The sequence below is a fragment of the Calypte anna genome, chromosome 4B (genome assembly GCF_003957555.1).
Source record: "Calypte anna isolate BGI_N300 chromosome 4B, bCalAnn1_v1.p, whole genome shotgun sequence".
Classification (NCBI taxonomy): domain Eukaryota; kingdom Metazoa; phylum Chordata; class Aves; order Apodiformes; family Trochilidae; genus Calypte; species Calypte anna.
Window position 1 is genome coordinate 22,998,782 of NC_044249.1, and position 10,855 is coordinate 23,009,636.

Sequence of the window (10,855 nt, forward strand, 5' to 3'; positions counted from 1 at the left end):
CTGGCAGCCATCGGCGGGGAAAATCATCTGGAAATCATCCAGAACATCCCTGGAAGTGCTGAGTGGGGCTGGACGGGAGCCCTGGAGCCTGCAGAGCCGCTTGCCTTGGCCCCCGGGACCCCGGGAGGGGGGCCAACCCCCCCCCCCACCACCACCACTCCACAGCTGGGAGGTGAGGAAGGAGAGGGACCAGGTCTGCACCAAACCCAGAAAGTGCCATCCCGTGGGGACTGAGCCACGGCGGGGAGGGTGAACACTCCCCCTTGGACCCTTTCCAGAGCCCGCAGCAGGATGCGGGAGATGCTTCAGCTCTGAGCAAACCCTTCCCACCAGCCAGCCCGGGGACCGGCCGGGAACAGCCGCGTCCTGCCGGGCCCCCACCCCCAGCCAAGAGTGGGGAGGGGACATCCCCGGGAGCTGCTGGGTGGAGGATCCCATCCTGCAGAACATCCCCGGGAGCTGCTGGGTGGAGGATCCCATCCTGCAGAACATCCCCGGGAGCTGCTGGGTGGAGGATCCCATCCCGCAGGAACATCCCTGGGCTGAGGTATCCTGGGCTGGCAGCAAGTGCCACTGGCTCTGGGACAGCCCTGCAGGGACCTGGTGGAGGAGACAGGGACAAGACCATCCCCCATGCTGCACCGAACTGCCCCCAGAGTGCCGGTGACCCGAGCCCAGCCCGTGCCCCCCCGTCCTGTAGAAAATCGAAGGAGGAATCTGTCCGGGGAAATAAAAAAAATTCCTAACTTTTTTGGGGGATGAGTTCAGGGGAGGCTCCCGGCAGCCTCGAGGCTATTCTGCTCAGGGTAGGGGGAGAAGCTGGACCCAGAGACCGTCCCCGTTCCCCGGTGGGCTCCCGGACCCCCACCTCCCACCCTGGGCATCCCGACCACGCTCCCCGGAGCTCCTCCGAGCAGCCCCCGGGTCCGGTCCCGGTTTTGCTGCTGGGATCCAGCTCCGCTCCGCCCAGGAGGCTCCGGGGCCTCCCGGTTCCCCGGGCTCGGCCGGCGGTACCGAGGGCTGATGCGGGGCGGGACGGCGGAACCCAATCCGAGCCTCTCCCCCTCCCGAGCGCTGCTCCCGACTGGGGACATCGCACAGTGCTGGGGACAGGGGGGACACTGCAGGGGGCTGGGGACACTGGAGGGACGGGGCTGGGGCACTGCGGGGGCTGTGGGACAGTCAGGACACCAGGTAGACCTGAGGACAGCGGGAACACGGTGCAGGGGAGGCGGGGACACCGGGGGTGCAAGGGCAGGGGGGTGCGATGCTGGGGACAGTGGGGACACGGAGGGGACAGGGAGGGGACACGGTGTCCCCCGCTGGAGGGGGGGTCCCGGAGCAGCCGGGGACACACGCACACGCTTTCCCCCTCCGCACCTCCCGGCTCGGCCCCGAGTTCCCGGTGCCCACCCCCCACTCCACCCCCACTGCCGGGGGTCCCGGCCAGGCGGGAGCGGGGGGCGGAGCGGGGAGGGGCGGGGGGGGGGCTGGGCCGGGTCAGGCCGGGCTGGGCCGGGGGCCTCTTCCCTCCGTTCCGCTGCGGCCATGCTGGGGCTGCCCCTCACCCTGCTCCTGCTGCTGCTGCTCGCCCCCCCGCCGCACCCCGCCCGGGCGGCGCCCCCGGGGAAGCCCCCCCGACTCCGAGGGCTGACGGCTGCTCCCACCGAGCCCCGCCGCCCCGGCGCCACGGGGATGGGCACCACGACGGTACCCCCGAGAGGGGCGGCACCCAGACCCCCCCCGACCACGGCGAGCTCCCCAAAAGGAAGCGGGGGGACCCTCCCTAAAGGCACGGCACCGAGACCCCTCCCAACCACGGTGGGACCCTTCAAAAGCACCGGGACGGGCCCCCCCAAAGGCACCGGGGCGACCCCTCCGAAAGGCACGGCACCGAAGACCTCTCCAGCCACGGCGGGATCCCCCCAAGGCACCGGGGCGGCCCCCCCAAAGGGCAGTGGGGCCACCCCCGCGCCCCCCCACCCCAAGAGGGACTCCATCCAGCCCCGTACCCCCAGAGGGCACGCGGCCCAAGGAGGGGGCTCCCGGGGGCAAAGGTAGGAGGGGGATTGGGGGGGCTGTGAGTGTGTGTGGTGTGCACACGCGTGTGCAGGGAGGGCCCCGTGCACAACTCTAGTGTGCAGTGCGTGCGTGTGTGTGTGCAGAGACCCATGTGCAAGGATACGTGTGCACATACACCTTTGTGTGTTCACACACTTGTGCAGGCGTGTGCACGTGTGTCTGTGCGTGCACATGCATGTGTTTTGCATGTGAATCTGTGCAGTGCTCTGTGAACACGCCTTGTGTGTGTGCACAGGGATGTGCATGTGCAGGGTGTGTGTGCACACGTGTGCTGGGGCCCTGCACCCCCATGGGGCTGCGCTGTGGGGTGGGGGTGCCCCAGGGTGTAGGAGGGAGGGGTGCAATGGGGTGGGGGGTCCCACAGGGGATGGGATTGATGGAGTCCCCATCATCCAGCCCCCCCCTCGGGGTCCGTCTTCCCCCCAGCCCCCAGGCAGAAGGTGGTGCGGGTGAAGGTGGTGAGGAAGAAGGTGGTGAGGAAGAGGCCGAAGGCTCCGGGCAGGGACACAGCTGCTCCACGGGACTCTCGTATGTACACCTGGGGGGGCAGGGGCGGGGGGACTGCACGGGCACACACACGTGTGCACACACCTCCATGCCACGCACACACACACGCACACACATGCTCCCCGCACAATACAGCACGAAACACCCCGCGAGAGGTGCACACTGTGCTACTGCACACGCGTGTGAGTGCACATGGATGTGCAGACACGTGCCCACCCTGCAGTGGAGTGGGGGACACGGGCAGGGCCCCCCCAGACACACAAGCTGCCCCGCTGCGTGGCAAGGAAGAGGGTGGTGTGGCGTGACATAGCCACAGCCTGTCCCCTCTCTGTCCCCAGCTTGTCCCCCCCTGGGGCTGGAGTCCCTGCGGGTTCAGGACTCCCAGCTGAGAGCCTCCAGCCACCAGCGCTACGGGCTGGGCGCGCACCGCGGGCGCCTCAACATACAGGTGGGCATGTGCCTGGCGTGTGCCTGGCGTGTGCCTGGCGTGTGCATGGCGTGTGCGTGGCACGGCCACTTGAATGGCATGTATGTGCTGTGTAAGTGGCACGTGCAGCTCAGGCACGGCGTGGCACGGTGTGTGCAGCACACACAGTGTGTATGCTTGGCATGTGCGTGGCGTGTGCGAGGTCTGCGTGGCACGTGCGTGCACAGCTTGTGAGGTTTCAATGGCGTGTGCATAACGTGTGTGTGGTGTGCACACGGTGTGCGTGGCCTGTGCGTGGCACACGTGTGGCAGAGGCTCTCCAGCCCGTTGGACAGGGCAGGGGGCTCACCCGAGGCCCCTCGAGGGGTCCCGCTCCAGCACCACCCCGGGGGCACAGGGGGGGCCTGGGGAGGGGGTCGCCAGGCCCTCCCCCATCCCTGTCCCTCTCCCGCAGTCGGGGCTGTACGACGGGGACCTGTACGACGGGGGCTGGTGTGCGGGGCAGGAGGACACGGAGCAGTGGCTGGAGGTGGACGCCGGCGGCATCACCAACTTCACCGGGGTGGTCACCCAGGGGCTCAACTCCATCTGGACGTAAGGGCACGGGTGGGGGGGGCGGGGGGGCGCGGAGACCCCCTGACCCTCTGTCCCCACAGGTACAACTGGGTGACGACCTTCAAGGTGCAGGTCAGCAATGACACGCACGAGTGGCACCCCTGCCGCAACGGGACCGCCGAGGTGGTAGGTGACCCGGGGGGGGGAGAGGAGCCCCCCCTACCAACCCTGGCCCACCCGGATCTCGGGGGGAATGAGGGCAGGGGGGCGTTGACCGTGTCAGTGGGTTAACTGTGTCTGGGTTAACCGTACCAAGGGGTTAACTGTGCCGGGGGATTAACCCCACCCGTGCGGGGTGGTTAACTCTGGGGAGTTAACTCTGCGGGGGGCTTGAACTGTGCCAGAGGTGGTTAACCACACCAGGGGCTTAACTGGGCTAAGGTGATGGGCTGGTTAACGGTGATGGGCTGGTTAACCATGCCGGGGGAGGGGGTTAACCGCTGCACTGGCCCCAGCTTTGTTGCCTTTGGCCCCAGCCCATGAGCCTCTTCCAGCACTTCCCCCCCTGGCACCGGGCACAAAGGCCACTTGTCCCCAGCTGCCACCCCGGCCAGACCCCCCTGCACACGCGTGGGCAGCTTTGGGAATCCCTGTGCCAGAGGCAGATTTGGGGGTTCCCGTGCCAGGGGCAAGTTTGGGGTCCCTGTGTTAGGGATGGGTCTGGGGTCCCTGTGCCAGGGGCAGGTTTGGGGGTCCCTGTGCTCATTCCTGGTGCCCGTGCTGTGGAGACCCTCCAATCTGGGTGCTGGGTGGGATTTGGGGGGCAGAGCAGCCCAGGGACCCCCGGGGGCTATGTCCACGTGTGTCCCCCAGGTTTTCCCGGGGAACAAGGACCCCGAGACACCGGTGCTGAACCTGCTGCCCTCTCCGGTGGTCGCCCGGTACCTCCGCATCAACCCCCAGACCTGGTTCCAGAACGGCACCATTTGCCTGCGGGCAGAGGTGCTGGGCTGCCCGCTGCCTGGTGGGTGCCCCCCGGGGGTCGGGGGTCGGGGTCCTGTCCCCGTGTCCTCGGAGCTCTGACCGTGTCCCCTCACAGACCCCAACAATGCCTACACCTGGCCCCGCCAGCCCCTGCCCACCGACCCCCTGGATTTCCGACATCACAACTACAAGGAGATGAGAAAGGTGCCCACCCTGCAGCCCCCCACCCTGCAGCCCCCAGCCTCGGGGGAATGCCCAGTGTGGGGCAGTGGGGGTCTCGGCACCCCTGGGGGCACCCCAGCATGGGACAGAGGCTCCCTGCATCCCTGGGGTCATCCTGGTGTGGGGCATCCTGGCATGGAGCAATGGGGGTCTCTGCACTCGGGGGGCACCCTGGCACAGGGCAGGGTCTGTCTCCCCCCACCCTGGGGTGCCATCGCTCTGCCCACCTCCCCAGCTGATGAAGCGGGTGAACGAGGAGTGTCCCAACATCACCCGTGTCTACAGCATCGGGAGGAGCTACCGGGGCCTCAAGATGTACGTGATGGAGATCTCCGACCACCCCGGGCGCCATGAAGTGGGTACGGACCCTGGGGCAGGGGGCAGGGGGGGAGGGAACAGCCGGAGTGTTGGGGACACCCAGGCTGGGGCAGGATGGGGACAGGGAGTTGGGGACACCCAGGCTGGGGCAGGTGGATGGGGCTGGGATGCCTGGGGACGTCCCGATGCCTGGAGGAGCAGGGTGTCCCCCGTGTCCCCACGCTGTGCCCACCAGGCGAGCCGGAGTTCCGCTACGTGGCGGGGATGCACGGGAACGAGGTGCTGGGCCGGGAGCTGCTGCTCAACCTGATGGAATACCTGTGCCGGGAGTTCCGGCGTGGCAACCCCCGCGTGGTGCAGCTGGTCACCCAGACCCGCATCCACCTCCTGCCCTCCATGAACCCCGACGGCTACGAGACCGCCTACAAGCTGGTAGGGTTGGGGTGCTGAGCACCCCCCTCCTCCTCCCGGTGCTGTCCCTGGTGACACTGTGTGTGTGTGTGTGTGTGTCCCCGGCAGGGCTCGGAGCTGTCAGGTTGGGCCATGGGTCGTTGGACCTACGAGGGCATCGATCTCAACCACAACTTCGCTGACCTCAACACAGCACTGTGGGACGCCGAGGACAACGACCTCGTGCCCCACCAGTTCCCCAACCACTACATCCCCATCCCCGAGTACTACACCTTGGCCAACGCCACGGTGGGCACCCCAAAACCCACCCCAGGGCATGTGTGTGTGTGTGTGTGTGTGTGCTGCAGGGCCCTGGTGTCACCGGGTGGCCCCACTCCCAGGTGGCCCCCGAGACGCGGGCGGTGATCGACTGGATGCAGCGCGTCCCCTTCGTGCTGAGCGCCAACCTGCACGGGGGGGGAGCTGGTGGTCACCTACCCCTTCGACATGACCCGCACCTACTGGAAGGCTCAGGAGCTGACCCCACCCCCGATGACGACGTCTTCCGATGGCTGGCCACCGTCTACGCCACCTCCAACCTGGCCATGGCCACCGAGGAGCGGCGCCTCTGCCACTACGATGACTTTGCCCGCGTTGGGAACATCATCAACGGGGCCAACTGGCACACGGTGCCCGGCAGTGAGTGAAGGGGGGGGGACAGGGTTGGGAGGGGTCATGGGGACATCCCCGTGACCCCCCTGGTCTTGCCCGCCAGGTATGAACGACTTCAGCTACCTGCACACCAACTGCTTCGAGATCACGGTGGAGCTCTCGTGTGACAAGTTCCCCCACGCCTCCGAGCTGCCGGACGAGTGGGAGAACAACCGGGAGGCTCTGCTGCTCTACATGGAGCAGGTGGGGACACGGGGGGGAGCTCACGGGGGGGACACAAGCCCGGGGGTCCTGTCCTCTGACCCCCACTGTGTCCTGCTGGCTCCAGGTGCACCGGGGGATCAAGGGGGTGGTTCGGGACAGGGAGACGGAGAAAGGAATCGCCAACGCCATCATCTCTGTGGATGGCATCAACCACGACATCCGGACAGGTATGGGGGCAGCAGGAGTGGGGTGGGGAAGGGATGAGGTAGGGATGGGAATGGGGAGGGGATGGGACGATGCTGGGAATGGGGACAGGAGGACTTGGGATGGGAAGAAGGAGCAGAATAGAAAGGGGATGGGATGAGATGAGAATAGGGATGGAAGAGGGATAGGAATGGGACTGGGAAGGGGAAGGAAATGGGGTACAGATTGGAATGGAAAGAAGCTGAGAATGAAGTAGGAATAGTGATGGGGCAGGAATGGAGATGGGATTGGGGATGTAGATGGGGAAGGGAGGGGATGGGATGATGTTGGGAAGGGGAATGAGGATGGGATTTAGGGATGGGGAGGGAATGGAGATGGGAATGGGGATGACGATCGGATGAATTTGGGAATGGGGACGAGATGAAGACAGAAGAAGATTTGGGGATGGGAATGGGAAGGGGATGGGGTGGGATGGAGACAGGAACGGGATTGGGGAGGGGGTGGGGAAGAGAGGAGGTGGGATGAGGCTGGGAGCATGACCCTGATCCCTGCCCATCGCAGCCCTGGACGGGGACTACTGGCGGCTGCTGAACCCGGGCGAGTACGAGGTGACGGCGCGGGCCGAGGGCTACCAGCCGGCTAGCCAGCCTTGCCGCGTCTCCTATCGCAACACCCCCACCCCATGCAGCTTTCGGCTGGCTCGGGCGCGGCCCCGGGGGCGGACACCGGGCAGGGACCCCTCCACCCCCGCCGATCTGCTGCGGCTGCGGCGGCAGCGCCTGAACCGCCTGCGCGCCCACCGCCGGGCTCCGTGACCGTGGGGAGAGGGGGGGCCGCGGGCTCGGCGGGGATCCGGGGGGGGACACAGCGGGGGCTGCAGCCGGCGCGGGGGCCCGCGGGGGCCGGACCCGGAGCGGGAACTCCCAGTAAAGCTGATGTGCTGCGGCTGTGCGGGGTCCTGCGCCCTGGGGGGGCGGCGGGGAGGGGGGTCCCGATCCTGCCCTCGGTGTGTGGGGGGCACAAGGGGCCCGGTCCTGTCTCAGCCTTGGACAGGGGGTGTCGTGGGGGGAAGGACACGAAACGGATCCTGCCCCCCGCTGGGCCGGGAGATGCGGGACCGATCCTGCCCCGAGGCGGGACAGTGGGTGAGGGACGGGGCCCGATCCTGCCCGGGACAGGGGGGACCCGGGTTCTGCTCCCAGCTGGGGGGGCACGGGCCCGATCCTGCTCCGGGGGGTTCCGTGGGAAAGGGGCGGTGCCGGCTCCCAAGCTCCGCCCCCTCGGACCGCGCCCGCTCCTGGCTCCGCCCCCTTTCTAAGGCTCAATGGTTAATCTGGGCGCTAAGCTCCGCCTCTTTCCCCGCCCCCTCGGGCATGGCCCCGCCCAGCATTTGCCCCACGTGGTTGCCCCGACGTCAGCGCGTCCCCCACTGCTGTGCGCTGATTGGCTGCTGGTGGCGGGAGGAGGGGCGTGGCCTGGCGGCGTCGGGCGGGCACTGGCGGCGGCGCGCGGAGGGCGGTGGGGGGGGGCGGGGCGGGGGGGGGTCCAGGGGAGTCAGGAGAGGCGGGACGTGGAGTGGGGGTGCCTGTGGGGTGCCCGTGGGGTGTCTGTGGGGTGCTGGGACTGTGGGGACCCTGAGAGGGGTCGGGGGGGGGGAGTCTGGGGGATGCTGAGGTCATGGGGGGGCTCGGGAGGGGGGTTCCGGGGATAGAGAGGCATTGGGGAGGGGGCTGAAAGGGGGTCCCAGGGGCGCCAGGGCAGTGAAGGGGTCGGGGCTGCTGGGAGAGTCCCCGTGAGAGGTTGAAGGGGGTGCGGGAAGGGGTGGGCTGGTGGTGGGAAGGTGTGGGGGTGACTGCCGGGGGTGGGGAAGGGTCTGCTGGGGGATGGATGGGGGCAGCACAGGGCACTGAGGTGCGAGGGGGTCCGGGGGTGGAGAGCTGGGGGCTCTGTGGGATGGGGGGGTGTGGTGTGCTGTAAGGTGTCCGGGGGTTCCTCTGGGGGTCTTGGAGGTTGGGGGGCGTCCAGGGGGGAATGGAAGGGTTGGGGGCCTGGGAGGATCTGGGGGCTGTGGGATCCATGGGGATGTGGGGGGGTTAGGGGGGGGAGCAGCCCCTTCCCCGCCCTCACCGTCCCAGCCCGATGCAGCCCCCAGGGTCGGGGGCTGACCCCCTCCCCTTCCATCTCAGCGCAGCCCCCGCCATGGTGGAATTCCGCATCCGTCCCTACCGGGAGGAGGACCGGGAAGCCGTACGCGAGGTCTTCGCCACCGGCATGAGCGAGTACGCCCCGGCGCTGTGCCTGCACGTCCTGCGGCAGCCCTGGGTGCTGCTGCTGCTGGGCTGCACCTTCGGGCTGCTCCTGGCCAGCGCCCGCTCCCTCCTGCTGCCCCTGCTGGCCCTCACCCTGCTCCTGGCGCTGGCCCGGCACCTCCTGGGCTGGGCTTGGAGCTCCTACATCGACCGCTGCCTCGGGGACGACCTCGGGGACATCGCGGCCGCCTACGCCGAGAGCTCGGGGGGTCGGTTCTGGGTGGCAGAGGCCGACGAGCGGGTGGTGGGGACGGTGGGCGTGCGGCCGGCCCAGGGCGGCGGTTCCGTCGGGGAGGTTCTGGCTCTGAAGAGGATGGCGGTGCGGAAGGATTACCGGGGCCGGGGCATCGCCAGCGCCCTGGCTCGCACCGCCCTGGGCTTCGCCCGCCGTCGGGGCTGCCGCGCCGTGGTGCTCAACACCCTGATGGTGCAGCGGGAGGCTCAGGGGCTCTACGAGAGGTTGGGGTTCCGACGGGACCGACGGTACCTCCTGCCCACCATCTACGGCCGCTTGGCCAACTGCACCATCACCACCTACCGCTACGACCTGGAGGGGGGGTCCTGAGACACCCCGACCCCCCCGCTGGCATGGCGGGTGCCCGGTGCCCCCCGGCCGTGCTGGCTCTGCCACGGTGCTGCTCTGGGCCGTACCGTGGGGGTTCTCAGGGAGTTGGGGGGGTCGGGACCCTCGTGCTGGGGGGGATCAGTGGGGTCCAGCTGGCCCTGCACAAGGGAGCCCTGGGGGGGCTGTGCCTGGCCCTGGTGCTTCCACGTCCCCTGGGGGGCATGTGGCTGCCTCAGTGAGACCCCCGGCTGCTCTCCCCCCATCCACGGTGTCTGCAGGACAGGTGCTGCTCCTGGAAAGAGGGGAAAAATAAATTAATCCTTCACAGCTCTGCGCTGGGGTCTTCCCATGGTGTGGTGGGGGTCCCTGGCACTGCAAAGGAAGGGTCTGGCACGGCTGTGGGGGCAAAGCACTCGTGGGGCATCACCATAACCCCACCTGTGTCACCGGGGGGTCCCTGGGTAGGGTGACAGTGAAGACCCCCCTCTTCCTTGCTCAAGGGATGAAATGGGACTTGGACAGAGCCCCAACCTTTCTTGGCAGGGAGCATGGCACCGCTGTGGGTGGGCAATGTCCTCGGTGGGGCTGGGGGCTACAATCTCCCACAGGGGGGAGGGAAATGGGGCTGGATCCCCCCTAATCGATGAGGTTTCTGCTATGGGGGGGTGTCCAGTGTCAACGCATCTCATCCATTTGGCAGGGAGGAGGGACCCGGGCGGTGGCGGGGGATGGGCTCTGCTCGTCCCCTACCACCACCCAGGACCCCCCTCCCCGCGGAGAAGCAGCCCCCCCCCCTCAGGATCCCCCCACCAAGGCTGAGCGTGACCTTGCCACCTTCTCCAGTCTCTCGGCGGCCCCACAGCGGCGTGGGCGGCTCTTCCCTCTCGGCGCCTGCGCTCGCCAAGCGTCCCCGGAGCCACCATCGACGTGGGGGGGGGGCGGTGGGTGGGTGGGAATAAGGGCCAAGCTGGAACGGGGGGTGCCAGAGCCCCCTCCTCACGCACAGCGAGCTACACGAGGCCGCCCCCCCCTAACAAACAACCGGAGGATTGCACGCAACGATGAGCTGAACGGAGCCGGCATCTTGCTGCGTGGGAGACGGCAACGCTGGGGGGGGATTGGAAGCAAACTCCCCCCCCTCTCTCTTCGCCTTGGGCAGGGGGGGTTGCTTGGACCCTCAGGGTCTGCTGAGGGGCAACCCCCCCCCTGAATTTGCCCAGGGCGTCTGCACAGCCGTGGGGTCTTCGGTTTGAGAGCGGCAGAGCAGGTAGCAGCAGGTGGGGGGAGTTTGCTAAGGGGGCGATGTGGGGTGGGGGGACTCGGGGAGGGGGGTTGGTATATTGGGCCCCCCAATCCTCCGCTCGGGGTCCCCCCCAATGAGCAACCCTTGGAGGGGGGGGTGTTCTTCCATACCCC

The 10,855-nt window shown here is 68.2% G+C and overlaps 2 protein-coding genes across 3 annotated transcripts; both read left to right on the forward strand.

The window, feature by feature from the left end:
- The first annotated feature begins 1,548 nt into the window (after nucleotides 1-1,548).
- Nucleotides 1,549-7,380, forward strand: LOC103531170 (probable carboxypeptidase X1). Its single transcript, XM_030450922.1, is given in 17 exon segments — nucleotides 1,549-1,710; nucleotides 1,862-2,057; nucleotides 2,509-2,610; nucleotides 2,928-3,037; nucleotides 3,471-3,610; nucleotides 3,673-3,757; nucleotides 4,445-4,595; nucleotides 4,671-4,759; nucleotides 5,013-5,136; nucleotides 5,331-5,527; nucleotides 5,615-5,794; nucleotides 5,887-5,958; nucleotides 5,960-6,023; nucleotides 6,026-6,184; nucleotides 6,261-6,400; nucleotides 6,486-6,588; nucleotides 7,127-7,380. Coding segments are annotated over 17 exon segments (2,328 nt in total).
- Nucleotides 7,381-8,033: 653 nt separating this feature from the next.
- NAT8 (N-acetyltransferase 8 (putative)) lies at nucleotides 8,034-9,766 on the forward strand. Of its 2 annotated transcripts, none has more exons than XM_030450519.1 (2): nucleotides 8,034-8,083; nucleotides 8,752-9,766. In XM_030450519.1, exon 2 carries the CDS (start codon nucleotides 8,765-8,767, stop codon nucleotides 9,437-9,439), a length of 675 nt encoding a protein of 224 aa, XP_030306379.1. In that variant the 5' UTR covers nucleotides 8,034-8,083; nucleotides 8,752-8,764; the 3' UTR covers nucleotides 9,440-9,766. The 2 variants fall into 2 exon arrangements, with proteins under 2 accessions (XP_030306379.1, XP_030306380.1); XM_030450520.1 differs by having other exon boundaries at nucleotides 8,037-8,083; nucleotides 8,757-9,766.
- Nucleotides 9,767-10,855: the final 1,089 nt, after the last annotated feature.

Excerpts from the sequence above, each read along its gene's own strand:
- NAT8 (XM_030450519.1), top strand. The coding sequence starts at position 8,765 with ATGGTGGAATTCCGCATCCGTCCCTACCGGGAGGAGGACCGGGAAGCC.